The 23,315-nt window shown below is 51.9% G+C and overlaps 2 protein-coding genes across 4 annotated transcripts; both read right to left on the bottom strand.

The window, feature by feature from the left end:
• Positions 1-2,237: 2,237 nt before the first annotated feature.
• Positions 2,238-5,809, bottom strand: sox7 (SRY-box transcription factor 7). Its single transcript, XM_061812317.1, has 2 exons — positions 4,866-5,809; positions 2,238-3,925 (listed from the first exon to the last, which is right to left on the bottom strand). The coding sequence occupies exons 1-2, from the start codon at positions 5,092-5,094 to the stop codon at positions 3,066-3,068; spliced, it is 1,089 nt and encodes a 362-aa protein (XP_061668301.1). The 5' UTR covers positions 5,095-5,809; the 3' UTR covers positions 2,238-3,065.
• Positions 5,810-5,850: 41 nt separating this feature from the next.
• On the bottom strand, positions 5,851-22,599 carry pinx1 (PIN2 (TERF1) interacting telomerase inhibitor 1). Of its 3 annotated transcripts, none has more exons than XM_061812316.1 (8): positions 22,544-22,599; positions 21,825-21,934; positions 21,176-21,268; positions 20,979-21,069; positions 20,198-20,275; positions 17,351-17,433; positions 7,177-7,568; positions 5,851-7,097 (listed from the first exon to the last, which is right to left on the bottom strand). In XM_061812316.1, exons 1-8 carry the CDS (start codon positions 22,560-22,562, stop codon positions 7,043-7,045), a joined length of 921 nt encoding a protein of 306 aa, XP_061668300.1. In that variant the 5' UTR covers positions 22,563-22,599; the 3' UTR covers positions 5,851-7,042. The 3 variants fall into 3 exon arrangements, with proteins under 3 accessions (XP_061668300.1, XP_061668299.1, XP_061668298.1); XM_061812315.1 differs by lacking the exon at positions 22,544-22,599 and adding an exon at positions 22,055-22,537; XM_061812314.1 differs by lacking the exon at positions 22,544-22,599 and having other exon boundaries at positions 21,825-22,537.
• Positions 22,600-23,315: the final 716 nt, after the last annotated feature.

Here is a 23,315-nt window from a genome sequence, read left to right as displayed (position 1 = left end):
AACGCTGTGCCACATGGCAAGCGTCCCTCGACGAGTCTGCTCCATTCTTCCAAGATGCCCGCCTGACGCGTGGCCCGTTGTTGAGCCACAATGAGATGAAGAATAGCCCCCCCCCGTAATCCCCCCGGATTTTTTTTTGGGGGGGGGGGGGGCGCGCGTGTGTCTTTCGCCCTTCGCGGCCCCGTTTTGGTCCGAGTACAAATCCCGAGCGGCGTTGAGGCGGCGCGGAAACGGGAGGACTCGGCGGACTCGGGTTCCGGGATCGAGCCCGGCGGTCACGTGACCCGGCTCGAGACGCCCGACTCGACCGGCCGCGACCGATCTGAGTCGATTCCGGTTGCGCCGACGTCGGAGCTTTTTCAGCTGTTGAGGGCGACGTAAAGCCGCACTTTTGTCCTCCAAGTCGCGCCTGCGTTTTCGGCCCGTTTTTCTCTGGCAAAACGAGGAACGAAGCGGTGACGGGCGGAACGGGCTCCGCTGGACCGGACGACCGACGCAACGCGGGCCCGGCGGGCTGCTTGACAATTGCAAGACTTTTTTTGGCCTTTTTGCACAATCCCTTGACGCTCATAAATTTCAAATATGAATGAAACGACGACAAAAAACTCCTCATTTCAACTCCTACCACGCCAGCGACGTCCACCAGTGAGAGGCCGAACGAGGAGAAGTTCTCCCGCTGGATGGCGGAAGGTCAGAAGGAGCCGTTTTTTGTTTACGCCGATAAATGTCCGCTCGCGACCTCCGGCGCGTAATCGACCTCTTGACCTCCGACGTGACGGAGGACGGCAAACGGCCCGGAGGACTTCGGAGCGCCGGGCGGGCGGGCGGCTAATCCCTCGCGCAGCTGTTCGACGGCGTTTTACCTCCGCCGGCGGCTCCTCGTTTGTTTGGCCGGGGGAAGCCGAGCGACGGCACCGCAGGAAAGAGGAAAGCCGACGGACTACCTGACGGACCCCGACCCTGGATGGCGGCCAGACGGCAATCAGGCGGCTCTCTTGTTTGTTCAGCCCGACGGATGTCGGACACCTTGCGCTGATTTGATTGCCGCTTTGGACTTTGTGACCTCTTTGTGAGAAAAAAATTCATCTCTTAGTTATCATCCTGTTGGACCTCAGGTCCGTCAGCAAGATCCTGACTGCAAATCGTCGCACGTAGAACTATAAATACTGAAAAGTGGTCATTACAATGTAACAAGCATGTAGTAACGCAATCGTTTCCCCATTCGCTGGAGACTGTAAATTGTTGCTAGGTGCGAACGGTCATCCGTCTCTATGCGCCCTGCGATTGGCCGGCAACCGGTTGAGGGCGAGTCCCGCCTCGCGCCCGATGATAGCTGTGATCGGCTGCGGCGCTCCGCCGACCCTCGTGAGGATAGAAAGCGAACCCGACCGCGACAGTAATACTACTAATCGTCCCAGTTCAGCGTTGACCAGAGAGATGGTTTACTTTGGTTCCGTTTCCAGAAAACCGCTGGGCTCTCCTCCCTCCGCTTGCGTATTTTAAACATTTGTGCCTTCAAATGCAAACGAGGCAACTTTTCTTTTTGTTGTTTTTTCTTTTTTGCTTTGACTTGAGAGCAAACTTTTGCAGCACTTTGACAACTTCGGCATCTATTCTTTGTCCTCTGCAAAGATCAAGCCGACCTTTCAAACGGAGATCATTTTGCGTGCGACAAATCGACCTCGTATCTCAAGAGCTTCGATTTTGGGGAATTTACGGTGTATCTATTTTTTTTTTTTTTTTTTTTTTTTTTTTTGGATGTAGAAAAATATTTAGCGGCTCTTCGGTCCATTTACGGCCAGTCTACGAGCGGACCCGTTCCATGTTCCGTGTCGATGTCGCGTCGGGACCGGCCAGGTCCAAACATCCTGACCCGGAGCGCCCCCGCCCCCGCCGCCGCCTTATCAGGCAGGAAACACCGACCTCCGCCGCATCCTCTTCACAAGAAGCACGACGAGAGCTTCCCCAGAAAACCAGGAAGGGCAGCCAGACTCCAGGATTTGTTTCCCCCCCCACCCGAATTCCTTTTATCGAAAAAAATAGGGCCAGTTTGCCAATCAACAGCCGGCATTTATTTCTCTATTTTCACTTTTGCGCAAGATGAAAGGAGGGAAGACGAAACCCAGAAAACCCAAAAATGGACGACGGAGGCGAGTTGGTGCGGCCTCGTTGCCGTCGCTTATCCTCAAGCGGGATTGATGGCGGACAATCACGCAAACAACAAAACACGACAGCCAATTGCTTTTATTGACAAGAAGAAATGACAAATCCACCATCTTTAAATTACAGTCCAAAATCAGCAGACGTTTCTTACCCTACTTTCATCATATAGGTGATTATATTTATATTGATGTATTTACATTAAGCAGTGGATAGAAGGCAAAAAATTGGGGGTGAGAACTAGTGAAGTAAGATTCAGTGAGAGCCAGAATTATGAAACCATTAAAAAGAAAAAGTTTCAATTAGTTCCTGGCAAGCAGCCGACAACCGGAGGGGCTCCGCTAGCCCTCCCTGAGGTGTCCCGTTTTTTAGCGAGCCCCCCCCCCCCCCTGCGGCCACTCGGATACGTCAGTCTGTGGCTTTGTTGCGGCGCGTCGTCCTGCCTCGCTGTTAAACGGTCGGGGTTTGAATCCGGGTACTCCGGCATCCTACCGCATGCATATTAGGTGAAGTGAAGCCCGAAAACTGCCCCGAGTTGCGAACGGCTGTCGATTGACTGAGCGACCAGTTGAGGGCGTACCCCGCTTCTCTGACTAGAACTGTGGAGCCCGGTGGGGTGAGGTGAACTGGAACCTACCTGAAACCCTGAACAATGGATGGATGGATGGATGGATGGCTACCAGTCCGGGGCACAGCCCACTTCTGTGGTGACCTTCATGACCACACCACACCAAAACAAAACGAAACGAAACGAAACGAAACGAAACGAAAAAAGGATCTGGATGAATGTTCGCTGCTGCTGCTGCTGCTGACCGGCAGTTCAGGCCGAACTCTACCGAGGCGACCCCGAACCGGAGCAGCGCAGGACAGCGGACGGACAAATATCGCCGGGGTCGCCCTCGAGCTCACGAGATGCCGTAGTTGTTGTAGTAGGCCGCGGTGGCGTCGGCCAGAACCGAAATCAGACTGGTCTCTGCGCTGGTGCTCGCCGCGGACACCTGGATGTGGCCCGTCACGGTTACGCCTTGCTCAGAAGGGTAGCCGCCCGCTCCGGAGTCGAGGTACTGGTCGAACTCGTCGCGGTCCACCTCGCCCAAGAGCTCGGCCTGGCTCAGCTGGTCCAGAGTCTCCAGGTGGCCTTGCGTCTCCGGCGGCGGGGACAGCTGACCGAGGTGGCCCTGCCGGAGGCCGTGGTGGCTCAGGGGGAAGGGGGCGGCGCCGTAGTACGAGCCCGGGATCAGGCCGCCGCTACCGCCGGGCGCCGCGAGGATTTGGGTCTGAGCGTAGTCCAGGTGGTACGGCGGCGGGCTGCCCATGTGACTCTGGTGGCGCTCCTCGGGCGACGGGCGGGCGACGGCGGGGTAGTACGACGGGGGGCCGTGCTCGTGGTCCACGGCGTCCAAGGGGGACATTTCGGGAGGGGTGGGGAGGCCGTAGGGGTACGCGTCGAAAGCGGGGTCCCGGAAGCTCCGCACGCCGGGCAGGGGCGGGCCCGGGCTCGGGCCCGGCCCGGAGAACCGGCCGGCGTCGTCCTTGTCCAGCGGGCGGCACAGGGCCCGCTGCTCGGGGAGGGCGTTCTGGTCGGGGGCCAGGCCCCCCAGCAGGAAAGCGGGGTCCACGCGCTTGCAGATGCGCTTGAGTTGCTTCTTGCGCCGAGGGCGGTACTTGTAGTTGGGGTAGTCCTGCATGTGCTGCACGCGCAGACGCTCGGCTTCCTCCACGTAGGGCCGCTTCTGGGGGGGGGTCAGGGCCTTCCACGACTTGCCTGATGGAGGGCAAAAAAATTCGGCCACAGAAATCAGCAATTCACACGGACAGGAAGTGACGATCAATCGGCGATCGCGTCAACGTTGAAATTGCGTCAAAGCGACGAAAGTCGGAATTCGCCTTCCCCGTTTGAAAGCAGCCACAAATGTGGAGAACGAGATTTGGCTTTTGATCTTCTGACGTGTCAAGTCCAAAAGTTCAAATTGGAAACTTGCATACATTTTCTTTCGACTGGAAGGACGAAGGCAGAAAAGGAGGGAAAAAAAAAATATTTCGATTCAGAAATGTCAACTGCGACGCCGCTAAAGAAATGAAGAAATGTCAAAGGGTTGAAACGCATTCGAGTGGGCCGACGCTTGGACGTAAAAATTAAAAAAAAAAAAAAAAGATATTTCTACTACTTATACAAGTTTTTATGTTTCCTGCAAAAAGTGGACATTTGAGATGGAAAGTGCAGCGCCAGATATGAATTTTCCCCGGGGAAAATGGCGACGGCATTGAAATGGTGAACAAAATATTACCTCTTACATGGTCTTATATTACTTTTTGCGCAAAATTGTTAGTTATGCATTCCTTGTTTTTTTTTTTTTTTATCCTTTCTTGGCAAAATAAAAAAAAAAATACTATAAACATGTTCTTTTAGAAAAGTGTCAACTTGTTTTGTTTTTGGGGAATTCCGCTGCAGATCATTTTCAGTTGACTTGTGACACTTTTTCCTCAATTAGTGGCGCATAACGAGCGGCTCTTTTTTTGCATTTGCGCCATTCGCGGCTTCCTCCCCGAATGACGAAAGAAGGGGAAAAAAATATCATAATAAAACGTAAACTTGAGAAAAAAGCGGAGATTAGAGTTTAAAAAAAAAAAACAAACAAAAACAAAACGAGCTCGGGTTGCGATTTCCTCGAGAACGACGACGGCGGCGGCGGCGGCGGACCTACCGAGCATCTTGCTGAGCTCGGCGTTGTGCAGGTCCGGGTTCTGCACGGCCAGCCGCTTGCGCTCGTCCTTGGCCCAAACCATGAAGGCGTTCATGGGGCGGCGGATGCGGGGCTCCGCCGCCTTTTCCCCGGCACCGGCCCGGTGCGCGGCCTCCGCGACGCCGGCGTCCGCCGGCTGGCACTCGAACGACTCGGGCCACGTCGAGTAGGCGCTGATGAGGGCGGCCATGCGTGCGCCCGAGCGAGATCCGGACCGACCGACCGACCGGAGACCGACACTTGGGTTGGGCGCAAGTTCTCCTCGGCGGTCGCTCCTCCTCGCGAGCAGGTCGCCTCTCCTCCCGTGTGGCCGAGGGAAAGGGGGCTTTATATTTGGGGAGGGGGCGAAACGTCACCGGCGCGCCGAAAAGGCTTTTTGGTGGCTTTTATCGTCAAGTCTCTCGTTCCCCTTTCGGGGCAGGCCTGACACGCCCCAAAAACTTTGCGTGGACCTGCTGCGGTGCGCAAAGTGCACGCGCGGCAGCTCCGATCGGGAGAAAAGTCCAATTGGCGGCTGGCTGCTGCACGGCGGGATCCAAAAAACAAAACAAAACAAAACAAAACATCAGCCACTCCCGATAGGGGGCGGGGCGGGGCGGGGCGGTTATGACAAATTTCGACTTTGCTTTTAGGCCGCACGCCCAATTTTTGGAAACGATTCAAAATGCTATGCAAACTATGCACATTTGCCAAATAGTGGACAGGACAAATTATTCGAGATTTTCTTCCATATCTGTAACTGGAAAACATCCCTTTGAGGAAACGGGACTGCGATTTTAGCCCATTTTTGAATCGAGACATTTTCTGAATTGGTGCAAGAGACAACCCTGAATATTTTGATTTCATTTGTCATTCTTTCATTTATAATCCAACCCAAAATACACAGAACCATAACGGGGTAAAAAAAAAAAAAAAAAAAAAAAAAAAAAAAACGGGTACAACCGGACTTTTTCTCATTTGTGCCAACGACATCTTACAAATGTGACACAGCAGAGAAGCCTTGAAACAAAACGGCAAAGTCTGTGAAATCAGGCCAGCAAATGATGGTGTCAGGGAAGGCTTGGAAAATCCTGCCACCCCCAAAAAACTCTCGGAAGCCTTTCAAGACAAACCAAGAAGAATTTCAGCGAAGGAGGCCTGTGAACATCTTCTTGTGTTGCTGCACCGCTTGTGTTCCGATGTTTCTTTGGACCCTTTCCCGAAGACGTTACGACGCCCGTCCCGTTAACTCTTCGCATCCATCTTGAGGACGCACGCGGGCAACAAACCAAACGCTGAATCTATTTGGGCATTTTGCTGTCGAACTCGTCGAGGTCACGGACATCGCAAAGCGCTCGCAGGTCGGACGCACGCGGTGGGCCGCGTTCCCCGAAAATCTCATCGTCTTTCCGAGAAGAGCGGAAGCTCGCCCAACGGAAGGCCCCACGACGCCCCCGATCGGACCTCCTGCGGGCACGCCGGCCGCATTTCATCTCAACAAAGTGATTTGGCGGAGGTAAAATCCGGATAAAAGAATGTCGCCGCCTCATCAAAGCGAAGGCCGGCGCAAACGCAAACAATGCCAAAGTGAGTCAGTCAAATTCCGCCTGACGTTTCATGCAAAAAAAAAAACAAAACAAGACTTGAGCAAACGACGCCGTCGCCTCGTGACAAACGAGCAGAACGTCCCACAAAAAGCTCAGATCAAAGCGGTTCCGTCCGTCCGAGGACTTTCGCGGACACAAATCAAAAGTCAAGTTGAATTCAGCTTTTGCTGACCACGACATTTTTACAAGCTACAGTAAAGGAAGAGAGATCGTCGCATTTTGTCATTGGACCCGCGCTCGTTGTTTGTTTGTGTCCCAAAATGTCCGCCCCACACAAATGGGTGGCACCTGTTGGGGGGGGGGGGGGGTCACGTCTCAAAAAACGGGCTGAGGCGTTTCCTCGAAGCTTTTTTGGAAGGAACCTTTCTTTCCTCTTTCCCGGACTCGGACTCCTCCCGACCCGTTTGGCGAGCCAGCCGAGGATTTCCTGGTTAGCGCAAACTGGTCAATCCCGCCCAGCGAACGGCCGACGGCGACCGCTCGAAACCACAGCAGACACAAATGGCTTTCCGCACGTGACGTGAAGAAAACGATTTCCAGCCCAGCAGCTCCTCATTTGGATTGACCGGTTGAGGCCACGCCCCCGACTTTCCCCCAATATTGTGGTCTGTGTCAAGAAAATGTCGTCAGATTAAAAAAAACAACTATTTGCCGTCACGAGTTTTGAGGATGACGAAATTCCTCACAAATGTGACTTGTTTTTCTTGAGCTTTTTGGATTTGTTGCGCACGACAAGCTCTCGATCCTCGCTCGACTTCTCTCCAGGTTCGAGCGCCGTCTCCGCGGTCGGCATCTCCACCGTGTGTTTTGTCTTCTTCTTCTTCTTCTTCTTCTTCTGGTCCTCAGAGTCCTGCCCCTCAGTCAGGTTTTCCTTTGCGGCGTCCTCCTCTTCCTCCTTCTTCTTCTTCTTCTTCTTGGGCTCTTCTGACTCGTGGACGTCGGCGGCGACCTGACTGCGCGCCATCTTCAGCCGGGCCATCCTCTGCGCAAAGTACTCCTGGGTGGTGAGCGTGCTGGTCACAGTCTTGGCGCCGGAGTCCGAGTCCAGTTGCGGAGAATCTCCACTGCTGCTGCCCTCCTGGAAAAAAGAAAAGGCCGCTCAATTGGTGAAGAGACAAAAGATGGAGGCGAGCGCGCGTCAGATCAACAACCAAAAGCAGCACCGGTCCGACCTTCACCTTTGAGTTCCCAGAAAGGCCGACTAAACATCGGAAGGCCACTTTAAACTCCCGCATCGCATGATGTGACCTACGCGAAGCTTGCAGGGCACACGCAAACCCAAAAAAAACCCCAAAAAAAAAAAACATTGCTGCGTGGGGGAAGTCGTGGGAATCGCCCCCTGTGATTGGCCCGTTTTAGTCACACGACGTGCCTCCCGGTTCCGCCTACTTCGCCGCATTCGCGACGGATCTTGCTGCACAATGAAAGGCTTCGTGCGGTCATTGAGGTCCGCTTGAAAGGAAAGTAAAAATGGCCGCCGGAAACGACCACAACGTGCTGAGGGAAGCCAACGGCAGCCGCAGCGCCACCTCTGACTTGGAGAAGAACTGCAGCACATTTTCTAAACTGCGAAGGCGGAGGAAGGCAAAGTACACGCGGGAGAGCACAAGACGAGGTTTAAGCATTTCAATACAAAGACTCAAATGGAAATGCGAAGACCGGTCCTTGGTCTGCCTTTTTCCAGCCACACTTGAGCAGGTGACAATGCTGAAAAAAGCGCAACGTCTTCCTCGTACCTCAAATTTTTGCTTGCAAGTCGAGGGCGGTGAAACAAATCAATCGCAGGAAAAATACAATCGGGCAATTTGTTTGTACCTCCGAAATCTCGCATCGCAAACGAATTCCGGTTTTACGGAGGCTGCGGTCTGACCTCGGAATCATTTCAGGTTTTCCTTTTTTTCCCCCCCAAATCAAACAAATCGAAGCACGACTGCAATTTGTCAGGACACGCCGCTACACTGGCCTGCCAGCAGGGGGCATTTAGATTGCCCAAGCCGCTTATCCTCACAACAGTCACGGGAGCGCCGGAGCCTATCCCGCCCGACGACACCCTGAACTGGTCGCCGATACTTTACATTTCAATTTGAAAGACATTTTAGGACCAAAAATGTGGCAAAGTGGTGCACAGTCCTGACGCGAGGAGACATTTTTAATGGGCTGGTACTATAAACGGGTTACGTGATCTTCTACCTACCGCCAAAAAAACCGGTACTGCCCGTTTTTCGATTAACCATCAAAATGACTGAACAAACAAAAATGAGGCCAGTGAAAATTCTGGTACGGCCCGACTTCAGTCAACGCCGAAGCGTTCAAAAAAAAAAAAAAATAAAATAAAATCTTCAAGCGCTAACACGCAAGACGTCAGAGCTTTGAAAAGGTTCCAGAATACTTTCAAATTGTCCCCCAAGTCAGACATTTGAACAGGGTTGCAAAATGGAAGCCTCGTCAAGACGTCGCGGTCCACTTTGCCTCCCGGGATTTACGCGACCAGGTCCATTTGTCGGCCCAGCCCTCGTGACCCGTTGGCCGACTCAGTGATTTGCGCAGAAGAATATGCCCAATCCGGAGACTTGGCCCTGATACATTTGGTCGAGTCGCCCGCTTTTTTTTTTTGTCTCTCTTTTCACGGCGATCACGTGACTTTGACGCGCTAGCTAACGGATGGACAGAAAGGCTGCAAGTCCCCCGGCACCAAGAACAGAAGCGGCGTTTACTGGCCCGGGCCCGGATCGCTCCAACGCAGAACCCGGCATTGCCTTCCGCGAGACGTCTGCCGTGACCCAGGAAGCGCTCGCCGGTTCCGAATCTGTAACCATCTTGGGACATTTGAACTCTGTTTTAATGTGCTCAAAAATGTTTGATCCAAATCAGGTTTTGTTCTGACCAACCAATCAGAGAACAGAATTCTGTGGAATTTTGGGGTTTTTTTTTTTTTTCCTCTTGAAGTGGACTCGAGATTTTTTCGTGAGAAATGAATCCCTTCCACAAGTCGTTTTGGAACGCGAGTGGAAGCGCATTTTACATGTAAATAGCGTAATCCGTTTCAAGCCCGACCCTCTGCCCTTGTGACTGAGCCAAAGTGCCCTTGAGCAAGACGCCGAGTGCCCACTTGCTCCTCTCATGCTCGAGAGGCCGCGAAAGTGGAAAAGCGCAAGACAAGAGAGAGAGAGAGAGAGAGAGAGAGAGAGAGAAAACCTCAGCGCTACTTTGTCAAAAATGAAAAGATTCCTGTAAATTGAAGTAGGAGCTTTGTCACAGAACAAATTTAACTCCAAAGTCAATGGGCCAATGTCTGATTTTGCACGCGCCCAATTGCCCTAAATGGGCCACCAGAGACTTTGCCGGAAGCGTCCGCCGCGCAATTAATCGAAGCGCACTCAAAGCGACCGCTCGTCGATGCGTCCCCGTCGGGGACTCGAGCATTGTGGCATTGAGCGAGGTGGCGAAAATAACTTTGGCAAGAGGGAAAAAAGCTCCAAGTGAAGCGGAATGAAAAAGTCTCCCGGCGACGACGGGCCAAAGATTGAAGTTTTCGACTTGACCGCAGCCAATAAACTCAACTTCCGCAACTTGAGAGAAAAATCCATCCCGGCACGATGGTGGCAGCGAGCGAGCCGACGGCGCCAAACCAAGCGTGAGAGCTGGGATTTGCCGGAAGATGGCTGGGGGACACTTTACGAGTGCCTGTGAAATTACTCTGGGTCCGGGGGGGGCCCAAGGAGGCGGCACAAAGGAGACGCGACTTTCCATCAGGTGGAAAGAGGCTAGAAACCCGACGGCCGCCTGGGGAGCGCCGGGATAAAGAGGCGACGACGCAGTCGGTGTCGACGGCAACCTGTCACTAGGAAACACGTCGCCACTTGACCGTCTCGTTTCCTCCTTTGATGGCTCAACTGCTTTTCCTCCACCTTCCGCTAGCAACAAGCAAACCGCGTGAAATGTGAGAAGGCGACGTTTCCCCCCACCAGCGTTACGCTTGTCAAGTATTTTTCTATTCAGTTGAGCTTCATTTAGGCCTCCACACACACCTACAGCAGGCGGGTGCGGACGGGGTTCACCGCGAGCTGAGGACAAAGCCCGTGAAAAAAAAAACAAATCACGATTCCCAGGTTGGTCCACATGGAGGGAGACTGCTGGAAAGGTTGGAGAAAGCCCCCCCCCCAATCCTTTTCTCCTCCTCAGAACGCCAGGAAAAAGGATGTGTCCAGCGCACCGCGTGCGGCCCCGAGATAAGGCTCCTTCGGCCCAGGAGCGCCCCGGCTCGCTATCGGCGCTTCCTGCGCCGCCCGCGCTCTCCCCGGGCGGGGGCCCGCCGGGGGTTGCTGAGAGAAGGCCTTCCAACGGGACGGTCCCGTTTTATCTCTCGCTGCTAACGACAACCGGCACTGCGCTGGAAATACGCCTCAAAGGGCAAAAATATGAGCAACTTCGCTGCTGCTGCTGCTGCTGTGGACGTTTCCATTTCTCCAAACAGAATAAATGCCTTGACTGCCAACCACCAATATGCACGTTCAATTCAGAGAAAATCCACCGAAGCTGAGGGAGGAAAAGGATTTGAACACGCAACTCCCAAACTTCCAAAGCGCTCCCCACCATCTTGCCGGAATTACGTTCCGACGTTTTTTGCCCCCCCCCCTTCCGATAATTCTCAGCCAATATCGCTTGGCTGGGTAATTGCAGCGGGGTGCCCTCATTGTCCTGCCACAATAATAAATCTGGCCACGCTCGGGGTCTATGGATCAGGGCCTGATTAGCCGGCCGTCGCTCCCTGATGAGCGCCGGGGTCCGGCAGGCCATCTTTCACGCGCTTGACGTGGGCGGACGGCAAAAAAAAAAAAAAAAAAAAAAAACAACGGCTGGATGCTTCGCTCTCGAGTAAACGAGACAACTTTTCACCGCCCGCCTTCAAATACGCAACCGGACCGCAACCTCCGCTCGGAAGACGATTACGTGCCGGGTGGTTTTTTTTTTTCCCCCCCCCCCCCCCCTTCCGATAATTCTCAGCCAATATCGCTTGGCTGGGTAATTGCAGCGGGGTGCCCTCATTGTCCTGCCACAATAATAAATCTGGCCACGCTCGGGGTCTATGGATCAGGGCCTGATTAGCCGGCCGTCGCTCCCTGATGAGCGCCGGGGTCCGGCAGGCCATCTTTCACGCGCTTGACGTGGGCGGACGGCAAAAAAAAAAAAAAAAAAAAAACAACGGCTGGATGCTTCGCTCTCGAGTAAACGAGACAACTTTTCACCGCCCGCCATCAAATACGCAACCGGACCGCAACCTCCGCTCGGAAGACGATTACGTGCCGGGTGGTTTTTTTTTTTCCCCCCCAACAAAATGAATGCCTCTCGTTTATCACGGCTAAAACAAAAGACCGTCGACGGTATTATGCAGACCGGCTCGCCATCGCCATCACGCTTGGCGAAAAAACCTCGCCGAGATGTCGCCGCTCGGTCCTGATTTATTCGAGTCGGCAATTAAAGCCCCCCTCCTGGCCAGTTCGCTTCGGCAGACACTAATTAGGCTTAACCAAGACACAGAAACCTTGTTGTTCTTTTCCAACCGGCGCTAATCTTTAAGTGTCAGCGAGCCGGGGGCCCTGGCGGCAAAGTGGACCGGCGCTGCACGTACGACAGCCGTTGACGTGTTACGTGGGGCTGGGGGGGGGGGGGGGGGGACCAAAGAAAAGGTTAAGCCTTCAATTAGATGTTATCTGAGCGGCTCCCTTTAAGCGTGACGCCCTGCTGGAGCTCGCCGGACCGCCGGGTTTCACCACGAGATGTCAAACGACATTCTTCCACATACGGCCATTGCAGGAGCAAAGGGGAAATGGGGGGGGGGGGGGGGGGGGGGGAAGAGAAATCCTTGCTTCGGGACGTGACCGGAAAGGAACCGCACACATCCACAGCTAAAACGATTGGATGGACACACAAAAATGATCTTTGCTGAAATTGCATTTGAGGCATTTGCACCCTCGTCGTGGTGTCAATGAAAATTACGCCGTAAATTGGATTCTGGATCGTCTTACGAGCAGAACTCAAAGAAGATTTGAGTACGGCATGCAGTGGTTTTTGACTACAGACGACGACGACGACATTTTCATCTTCTTTGCATCCTGCCGATTGCTCCTAATCGTGTATTTGATTTGAAAATATTGCGCTGCCGACTTCAATTCTAAAGATGGCTCAAGCCGGGAAGTTTCTCGTTGACGGCACGTCCACGTGCGCGCGCGTCGTATCTTTTCGCCTCAAAATGCGCGCATCTCTCTGAAGTGCATTTTCACAAATTGCTATTGAATTGCATACACAAAATATATATATTCACATATATAATATCATTTTGATTTGGTCGGTCATTTATTGCAAGCTACCAAAGTATTTGCATCTCGGTGCGAGTTTTAGTTTACGATGTGGTTTTTTTGTTTTTTTTTTGGAAAAAAATATTCACAAATTCTTGAAATAACATCTGTCGGGCCAGCTGCTGGCTATATTCTACATTTATTAGGATACTAAAGTCTATATTTCATTCCTGGGCAAAAAAGAATTGATATATATTTTTTTTTAATCTGAATCCTAAAAACTAAAAGAAGGTTATTGTAACATCCTTGTCGTCCAATCAAGAGCATCTGAATAGCTTGTAAACGAATTTGTATTAGAAAACCAGAAAAAAGTGCTGCGTATTTTTTCATCAAATTGATGACTGTTATTGTCCAAAATGTATGTGCACTTGTTCCCTTGCTGAACGCGGGGGTCACGTAGTAGGAGGTGATTTCCTTTTTTTTTCTCCATTTACCGGGCATGTTTTTTGTTTTTCTTTTTTCATTTCTTCCGTTTTAAGGCCTCACCGAACACTTGATCAACTTTTTTCTGACAGACATGAACATGATCTCCCATTTCTCTCGTTTAAAAGTTCCAACCTTTGTAGCAAAGTCAAAAATATCCGCATGTATGCCAAAGAACAAGTCGAAATCTGTTTTGAGGCCAAAACATATTTTTACGGCCACCTTCGTTCCTTCACGAGTGGAAGACCTCAAAAGCGAACTTCAACTCTTAAATAGAAGCAGACTTATCCAGCTAAAACGCAATATCAGCAAGTCAGCCCCCCCCACCCCACCCCACCCCAACCTCAAGGGGGTGGCGCGCAATATTTCATGTGGACGGCGCGTGGGCCGCGGAGGCTCTCAACCGGTGCCCGCCGACGGGGCTTTTAGCTCTCGGCCTTTTGTGACCCAGCGAGTGTGTGGGTGGGGGGGGGAGGCCGGGGTCAGCGCGACCGTCTGGCTCCAAATGAGGCCGCTACAAAAATCACCTTTCAACCACTTCAAAAGGAGAAAGTCTAAACGGGCTCTTCGTATCGTCAAGTCCACATCTCGGGTAAATTTCACACACCTCAAAGAAGAGGCCACAAATTTGGAAAAATTAAAATCAGCCTTCAAATTGGTGGGAAAAAAATGTTCACAAATTGTGTCATCCAGCATCTTTCTGCACCAATGTGACGTGTGCGTCCTCACACCGACGAGGGCGTGGCCAACGACAAGCTCGTTAACGGCACGCGGGAATTGCTCATCGGACCCGAGGTTCCGCGCGCACGACTCCAAAGTCGCTAGGAACGCTTTATTTGATCCCGTGAGGGGAAATTGTGCATTTGCTACTTGCGACACGGACTGCCTACTGTCTACTTTGGTCATTGTGCTCTTTAAGAAAACCAAATTGCCATTTGGGGATAATTAAAGTTAATGTAAGAAAGTTGTTAGTCCAGGTTTTCCCCAGTCGGAGTGATTTCCAATGCAGAGAAAAGGAAATTGAGCGCACTTGTAATTACCCTTCATTCAGCAAAAAAAAAAAAAAAAAAAAAAGCCAGATTTGCGCCGTTAGAGAAATGCGTCACCGTGTCGTCGGGCAGCGGGCGGCTGCTCCGCTTTTAAAAAAAAAATGACTAACTTTTGTTGATGTATGAACGTTGGGGGAGTCCATTTATCAGCGGGACCCCTGTGCGCGTCGCACGGGTCCCTCAAGTCGCCAGCCGCCGTGCTCCCCTTTGACTGATTAATTAGCCAATCAGAAGCCATTTTTCACCGGGCGGCAGAGCGCCCCCCCCCCGGCTCGCGCCGGCGGCCTCGTCGGCTTTTCGCGCCGGCCCGAGCGGACCCGGCGAGGAGAGAAATCCGGCGGGACTTCCGGCGGCTCCTTTACCAAAACGGCCCGAGGAGGCGGACCGCCGATAAGACTTCGGGCCGCCTGGTTTCTGATACCTTGCCGGCCCGTCGTTTGTCACGCAAAGAGGAAGTGCGTCGGGGGAGGGGAGGGAGGCGGAGGTCGGAGCGCGCGGGACGGGTGACGGATCGCCGAGCGCCGCGGACGGCCAGGTGCTCGGGCGTCGGCCCGACCGCTCAGGGGCTCCAAATGATGTCCCCAAATAGCGCAAACGTGGGCGCTGGAAAATGCTGCCCGCATTCACGTTGGGCTACGCCAAGGTCGGATTCAAAATGGGATCAAATTGTGAGGGAAGGACCGGCCAATTTTTGTGGGGGGGGGGGGGGCGCAAGTTACAATTTCAATTCACAAAGCATTCTCTGATTTGCTTCAACTACCAACGATCAACTTTAAACATCTATCCATTCATTTTCCAAGCCGCTTATGCTCACAAGGGGCAGAGGATAACTTGGAAAATAAGGTTGTAAAATACGAGCGGCAATAAAAACAATCCATAAAAATGAATCTTGTGGTTTGTGCCTGCGCCGCACAAGAGAGACAACTTCCTTCATTCCTAGAAAGAATTTGTGCCGTCGAGCTTGCTTTCATTAAAGTCGTGAGCACGACTTTGACAATGAGAATTTTTTTTTTTTTTGGGGGGGGGGGAGGGGGGCGCTCAGATCCCCTTTGGCCTCGTCTTCACGTTGTGTTGCGGCTCCTCAGGTCCTCCTTGGCTTTGATCAACGTGTCGGCGGGAGCGTTGCGACCAGCGATAAGAGGCCAGCAGGAAGCACATCACTGCACAGGAAGGAAAAGCGCCCGGCGGCGGGCGAGCGGACAGAGCGGGCGGCGGCCGCTGAAGATTCACGAGGGGCCGTCCTGCGGCGGGAGCCGTGAAGCCGACCCGGATCCGGCGGACTCTCCTGGCCTCGCGACGCCTGGATGCACGTGCGCGACGGCGATAGCGCAAATGTTTGAAATTTGGGGAAATACACGAGCGGGCCGCGCGTCACCCGCGCAGCCCAGATACTGCCAGGGTCCGACACGAGGCCTTGTGGGATGCCATTGTCATTGTCTTGAATCCGCTCAATGACGCCCCCCCCCCCCCTCCCCTCCCCCGGCTGAAAAATAACAAGCCGTAACCAAACGATTTGGGAGCGAACGGCGGCCGGCGTCCGCGAGGGGAATGGGCGGCCATTGTGAAGCGGCAGCGGCGGCTCCACACCTGTGAGGGTTTTGCCCCCACCCCCATTTGGGCATTTTCCCGTGCCAATTTCTTCAAGACAAATGTTGAAGATAAACAGCAGCAGCAAAAAAAAAAAAAAAAAAAAAAAAAAGCGTCAGCATCCCGGGAAGCTGAAACGAGCCCGTTTCGGATTGCAGATTTCATGTGTAAATGCACGACAAATTTCTACGGTGAAAGTCTGTATGTAAATATATAGAAATATGTAGAAACCAGATATGACATTGAATGTGGGCATAACCGAGAGGTGCACCACTTTCACGATAAAAGTCAGACGCGCATTTGATTCATTTCCCGCGCACACAGCAAAAATACTACATTTCATCATTTGAATTCTTACAATTTAGATACTACAGGGCCCAGATTTGAGAAAAATGAAATGTAATGGCGATCTTACTGCGTATCATGCAAATTTCAATTTGGATTTGGACTGCCAAAGTGTGAAATGTATTTTCACACGGAAGTGTGACGACACGCGGCAAGTCCTGCGCGCAAATCATCCTTCACACAAGACGTGGAGAAGTTTTCGTCGGGTACGAAGGAGCCGGCTGGCCTTCCGGCGGGCCGAGCGACTTTTTAAAAACTGTCAAGAGCGGAAAAAGTGTTTTGCAAGGTTTTCATTCCCCCCCCCCCCCCCCCCCCCTTTCCATCAGACTTCAATAAGAGCCCACCTGAGGAGAGGCCTCGGAGACGCGGTTCAGAGCGCAAATCTGTTAAGTGGATTTGGGCGCTCTCGCCAGCCATCAGCACGCCGGCCGCTGACGGGGACGTTAAAAGCCGCACGCCGTGACGAGGCTAATCCCGGGCCGCGGGCCGCCTCGTGAGGCCCGACGCTCGGCGTGGCAAAGTCGGAGGGCCGCGTCAGCGCCGCTCTGCCCGTCCGCCGCCGCCTTGACTTAAGAGTGCACCGACTGGTGAGCTTTGCCAGTTTTTGACGTTGCGCATCAAAACGCTTCTTCCCAACATCGAAGTCGCGCAGCGCTGCGGAGCCTCCGCAGCCAAATCTCGCCAAACTCGCACCAGGCGACCGTGGAAAGAAAATCAAAGCAGATGGAACCATTGGGCCCTGCTCACCGACCCGCACGCTGCAAATTGTACTGAAGCAGAAAAACAGCCTGGTCGTCAAGAAAGACAGAGAGAGAGAGAGAGAGAGAGAGCGCACGTGAAATTAGAAGAAGATTAAGCGCCGTCGCCGTACAATATTTGGGGGCCGCAGACACGCCTCAGAGAAAACCTCGGCGGCCCGTCGGCTCTCCCTGAAATTGAAATGCCGGAAAGCTATTTTTGGCTTTGTGCCACGTCATCCTTTTCATTTTCATCGTCTGTTAAGCCTGCACACTCGAGTTGCTTCCGCGCTTCACTGTTGAGTCGCGTGCACGCTCTCCACGAGACGAAAACGGATGGCTAAACGTGGCCGGGCGTCGTACCTGCTGCGGATCCGCGCCAGACTTTGGCCTCTTCCCAAAGATACAATCCAGGTCCGTCGCGCTTCGGCAAGACAGGTCCTTCCCTGAAAGAAGATTTTTCTCTGGTCAACATTAGCAAACATTCAGGCATCGTTGGGGGGCTCTCACAGACAAAAGGAGATTTGATTCATAAGGAAATTCACTTATGATGAGATGACTGGGAAGATAAGCACTCCACGTAGCTATCAAAGTGCCTCGTTTCCCACCGAGGAGGACGCGACGTGCGGAAGGACGTCGTCAAGCACCGCGGCCGTCGCCAATGCGGAATTAGAAAAATGCAGACGGGGGGGACGGAGGGGGCGTAGTCCCAAACCTGAAGAAAGGGGAGCTTTGCTTCGGCCTCCGAAGATAAAACGGCAAAGAAAAATAAAAGCGCCCCCACGCCCCCCACCGCCGTCGTCCCGGAGCACTCGGCCTCCTTGGGCCCGGGTCCTGTTCGTACAGCTGCATCCTTTTCCTCTAGCGCGCTTCTGATAACATTTGGTTATTTATTGCTCCATCTCCCCGCGCACAGGTCGGCTGGGGAGCTAAACTGAGAAAGCAAGTTGAACAAATAAATAGGCCGGGGGGGGTGTCATCATGCTCGCCGTGACCTTTTAGGGGGGGGGGGGGGGGTCCCTGTCAAAAAATGGCAGGCAGGTTAAAGTGCAACTAACGTCGTGATAAAAAGGCCCGCTTTTCCTTTCGGTGGTACGGGCGTGTCATTTAATACGTTCGGTTGCCAAGGCCTCAGATAAGCAGTCCGACCGGACTTAAAGAAACCCACAAAAGAAGAAACCAGAGCGGTGATTAGAATATGATACACGATAGAAACGAGGAAGCACACCGCACGGCAACCGAAAGCCGTGACAGCTGATGGGTGGAGGTGGCAATTCAAAGCGGGTCGCCGGGCCCGCCAACTGAGCAGCTGAGATTTGACTGAACCCCCCCCCCCCCCACCCCCGCATCCCCGAACACAAAAAAAAAAAAAAAAAAAAAAAAAACAGCGCAAACAAACGCCATCAATCCTGCCAGAAAGGGTGCGCCAGTGCCAACAGGAAGTCGATAAAAAAGCAGCCCAGTCAAAGCGGGAAGGAGCCGCCGAGACATCGGAGGCTCCTCGGGTAACTTTTCTCATTTTCATGGCGTTTCCCGTAAATATTTGCCAAGAACTGACAAAGACAGCGGAACAGTTTGCGCGCTCAAGGACAGCTGAAGAGCGCGAGGGCCACCGTGGCTCTTCTTTCCTCACATCGCAGGAAGCAGTCGCTTCCAAAAAGGGACCACCGCGTCGTTCGTCTGGGTTTTGTTGTGCGTACAGTATTTTGGTTCACTTCAGTTAATGCCACCTTGCTCGAAAATTTTCTTTCCTGAATTTTTCATGAAGCGATTCAAAAAAAAAAAAAAAAAAAAATCTATCTTGACAGCAAGCAAAAGTAATTAGGACTTCGGCGCTGAGGTTCCGCACGGCGAGCCGCACTTGACCCCGTCGACCTCGCGTAACGAGCTTAGCGACCGCAAGCGCGTTGGCGCGCACGGACTCGGCAACGGCCGCGGGGCGTGGCGAGCGTTCACGGGAGGCGCCCGGGCGGGTTTCGGAGCCGGTGACGCAACTCGGGATTCCCGCACGCCATCCGGAGTCGACGTCAGCCACAAGGAACACATAAAAATAGACGGAAATCGGTTTGTTTGGTGCCGGGCAGGGCAAACCTCCAGAAGCCTCACGTGGGGATGGGTGACCAAAAACTAAAAACCACACTCGCGTTTCTCACGGAGGAATGTTGGCCGCTTTCGTTTAACGTCTGACGGCGGGCCCAAAAACCGGTCCTCCTCCTCCTCCTCGGTGAACACACGCGAGCTACGTTTCCCGTCTTTAGCCTTCCGCTCCCGCTACAACGAGACCTCACGTCAGGTGCTTCCTTCTTTCTTGTCGGTTCCAAACAGCTGCTGAAGAGCTCTAGCAAAAGTCCCGGGAGGTCACGCGGGGGACGGCCCGGGGGTACGAGCGCGTCCCGGGGCCAAGGACAATGAAAGCCGTCAACACGAAGCCGAGGCGCGCATTCATCACGGTTCATAAGCGCCGCTCGTCACCGAGCTATTCTGAGGGCTGACTAAAACCGAGGTCCGGTCATGAGCTTCACCGTTTTACCCACAAAATGCAGACATCATCGATTCCGTGGGAATCTTCAGAAACGGGAAACGGCTGCCGAGTGACGCCGACGTGTTTGCCGGCGCTGCTCCACGACTTCACCAGACCCGGTAGCAGTAGCGCTGCTGTCAGTGTCAGTCAAGTATAAAAATGGAGGGTCATACGAGCGACACGTCGCGTCGGAAAGAAATGCGGACAAAATTTGGTGAAATGGTAACCGGGAATTCTCATTGGCATTATTTGCGAAGGAGAAAAATACAAAGCGATGGCCGTTCTGGTTCCAAGCGTTGCTGAGGCTAATTTGAGACCTTGTCAGCCCTTCATCTCCTAACTCGGCGATAAAATATGACCTGCCTGCCGCTGACTCATTTTGCTCTCCAGTCATCCCTAACAGCGAGTTCCTGCTTGTGCCTGCCACTGTGTCGGCCTTGCCTGACATGTAAAAGCAAAGTTTAAAAATGTAAAAAAAAAAAATACAAAAATAAAACCCCCCCTGGCAGCGACCCGCCCGAGTGACCTCGCACGGGCCGACGGAGCCCTGATGAGCGTCTGAGCCGCCAGCCAAAAAGAGGGGGATGGCATCAAAGTTGAACATTAATAATCAGTCAAATGAGCACGTAACCAAAAATGACGTGGCGGCCAAAAGTTGTCGGATGAACGGCCACGAAGGGGGCACGCACCTCGAGCGAATTTCATGTAATGGACTCGCTTTTTGGACCCCTTGGATTTCTCCTCCAGGCTGAAGCCTTTCCGCTCCTCTGCAAGACACGCAGAGAAAACGCATCACAGTCGATGTTCTGTCACAAAATCTTACTTGAGTTGGGGAACTCCAGGCAAAAAGTACACAGTGAAAGAATCTTGAATAATCTGTTGACAAATGCATCATTTCGATGATGACAGCAAGTGAAAATCCCAAACGTAGCATTTCTACAATTTCACAAAATAATCCAGATGATTTTTTTTTTTTTTCCACGTCAAAATGAGGCTGAGCTCTTCCCTCGGAACCTTTATCACATCTGAGAACTTTTCCAGCAAACGACATCATTCATTGGGCTGCAGCGCCCTCTAGTGTCCGTCACGGCGCTCATCCCTTCTTGGACTTGGGCTCGCCCAGCAAGTTGGAAATCAATTTTCACCGCAGAGAGACGAAAACGGCCACCGACCGGTACTGGGTACTGGGTCGGCTGCGTTCGGGTTTTAAGGGGTGTGGCCTGGTGATTTCCATCAGGGGTGCCAGTTGCGGCCTACGCCACTTCCTCCTTCTCACTTTGTATTTACGTTGGCCTAAAAGTCAGCAGGTGCGTTGTGCTCCTTTTGCACGCATGCCCGGGCATCCCAAAAGTTTTTAAGGTTCATCTCACTTTACTAAAGCAGCAGCCTACGAAAAATACCTAACAAAAAAATTGGGCCACTTGTAACTCAGAGAGAAAAAAAAAAAAAAAACCCAAACAATTCTCATACCAGCGTTGCTGCTGCTGCTGTTTTGGCCGTGGCAGTTGTTGAGCTGAGCGAGGAGGTCGTTGAAATCGTCCTGGTGGGCGATCCAGTTGTCCTTGGAAACACAATCGCAGTTGGTCGAGAAAGTCACACCGGAACGTGACGAGGACGACGGCCGCGTGAAAGACAAAAAGCGGTAAGCCGAGCCGAGCCGAGCCCACCTCCTGGCTGCCGAGGGCTCCCAGACCGTGGCAGTTGTTCTTCACTTTGACTTTGACGTGCTCGGTGGCTCCTTGCTCGCTTCGGCCCAGGCCCTGGACGCAAATTGTTGCCACAAATATATGTGAAGATATAGCAGGTATCCATTCGTAGGATCGACAATCCATAAAGTGGCGCTTCAACCCTTTACATTGAGCGTCACCTCGAAAAATACAAAAACAAGATTGAAAAAAATTCTCTCTCAAAGTACTATCAAGAACAGTTGAATACAAGAAGCATGGGTTTTATAAAAAAATAAAGAAACGAAAAAATGTGTACTAAAATCACAATTCAACTAAATTGTGTATTTTTTTTAATTCGACATGAAATGAAATTGTAATGAAGTTAAATACATCTGAAAAGTACGAATGTGAAAGACAATACGTTGGGTTAAAAAAAAAACAAACAAAAAACGCTTCAATCTGAAATATTTGGGTTGTACTGCATTTTTCAACTGTTGAAAATACTATTTGCATTGAATTCAGGGATAAGTTTCCATTCCACTTTGAGAATGATCAGTCTAGAAATCAAATGACAAATTGCGGAGTCCAAGGGGTACGCTGCCGGCTGGCAAAAGCCGCAAAGGGGACCCGGACCCGAACCCGAACCCACCTTGCCCTTGGACCAGCCCATGCGCTCCAGCATCTTCTGGCCGAACTTGGAGTCGTCATTGCTCCACGCGCTGTTCCGCGGGTCCGTCGACCACTTTTGCTTCCTGCGGGCTGCAAAACACAGCAGCGGTTTGCCATTGACGAAGAACTCGAAAAAGTGCACATCGTCGGAATCATTCCCGTGGAAGTTAATACAAGCTAACACTTGGGGGGAAGAAATACTACGTTTACTTGGTTGTGTGATGTCCATTTCATGAACTGAACACAATCTGTACTTTAGCAAGTGTTTCTTTTCTTCGCCATAGACCCCAACTATCAAGAAATCGATTACAATTTTCGTCAGCAGTATTAAGGCGATCATTCCGACATTTTCAGAGGTTGAAGTGCTCAAATGGCCATTAGCCAAGTCAACATTCATTTTGCCTCCTCCGGTGCGTGCCACTGTGACCGATGAAGCAGAAAAAGTTGCTACACTGTAATAAGAATAATTAAAGACCAAAAAAGGGAAAAAAAAATAAAATAACTTCATGAGAACAGTAAGACGACACACGTGCTGAGATACGAAAGCTAATGTCAACTATGGGAACGTTTGATCGAGAACTCGACAGACAAATATTTCTGCTGGATTCCTCTCGAATTATGACCTATGCTAAATAAAAATAAAACAAAAGGAAGGAAATGTGTATGAAAATAGAAGAAAACGTGAAGTTTTTTCCTCACGTTCGGCGAGCATGGACATGCTGGGGTCCTTCCGAAGTTGAAGTCTCCCAAAGTGCCTGACGACAAAAGACAACAACGGGCGATCTCATGTGCGCCTGTTCCAAATCATATTTGGAAGATTGCTGTAAGATATTTCGTGAGGCTTTTACTTTTTAATGGCCTTTACGAATTAGTAATCCTTATGAGTTATCCAACTTTGCTTGTTTTATTTGTCGTTACCTTAGTTTTAAATAAAGTAAAATGTTCGTTTATTTGCCTGAACTCACCAACAGAGGTCGCTGCAACTCCTGAGAAAAACAAAAATGTTTGTCAACGTGAAAGTTGAATGAACCCGAAAACCTTTGGGTTCTTTCCCCCCCCCCCCCCCCCCCCAACGTCACATATGTAACTTGTTATTATGTAAAGTACACATTAAATTAATCAGTGGTGTCCACTGGCAGGAAACACCATCCGTGACTTTGAAATAGGAGAAAGAAGCAGATCGTTATAATGTTGCAAGTTGTCACATTGTTGGCGCTGTTGCCATTTTGCAGCAGTGGCAGCAGCACTTGGACGTGGCATTTCATTTTCTCTGTTCAAAAGAAAAAGTCAACTCCCTTGGCTCAAAACCGGACCAGCCGACTTCCCGCTGCTCCCTTCTCGCTGTATGTAGGCGATTATTTGCGAGGCCGCGACGACGAAGATTTCAAAGAAAACCCGGCAAGGGCCCCCCCGAGGCCGCCCGCCCTGGCCAGACTTTTCATTTTGGTGGTTGCGGTTTGTTTCCAAGGCT

This window comes from Syngnathoides biaculeatus, chromosome 23 (genome assembly GCF_019802595.1).
Source record: "Syngnathoides biaculeatus isolate LvHL_M chromosome 23, ASM1980259v1, whole genome shotgun sequence".
Classification (NCBI taxonomy): domain Eukaryota; kingdom Metazoa; phylum Chordata; class Actinopteri; order Syngnathiformes; family Syngnathidae; genus Syngnathoides; species Syngnathoides biaculeatus.
This window is presented reverse-complemented; position numbering and strand designations above follow the sequence as displayed.

Excerpts from the sequence above, each read along its gene's own strand:
- pinx1 (XM_061812314.1), bottom strand. The coding sequence starts at position 22,352 with ATGAAGTTATTTTATTTTTTTTTCCCTTTTTTGGTCTTTAATTATTCT. Across the intron at positions 17,434-20,197 it reads TTACATGAAATTCGCTCGAG|GGAAGGACCTGTCTTGCCGA; the intron begins GTGCGTGCCCCC and ends ATCTTCTTTCAG. Across the intron at positions 7,569-17,350 it reads CTGGCGCGGATCCGCAGCAG|GAGGGCAGCAGCAGTGGAGA; the intron begins GTACGACGCCCG and ends TCTTTTTTCCAG.
- sox7 (XM_061812317.1), bottom strand. The coding sequence starts at position 5,094 with ATGGCCGCCCTCATCAGCGCCTACTCGACGTGGCCCGAGTCGTTCGAG. Across the intron at positions 3,926-4,865 it reads CGAGCTCAGCAAGATGCTCG|GCAAGTCGTGGAAGGCCCTG; the intron begins GTAGGTCCGCCG and ends GCCCTCCATCAG.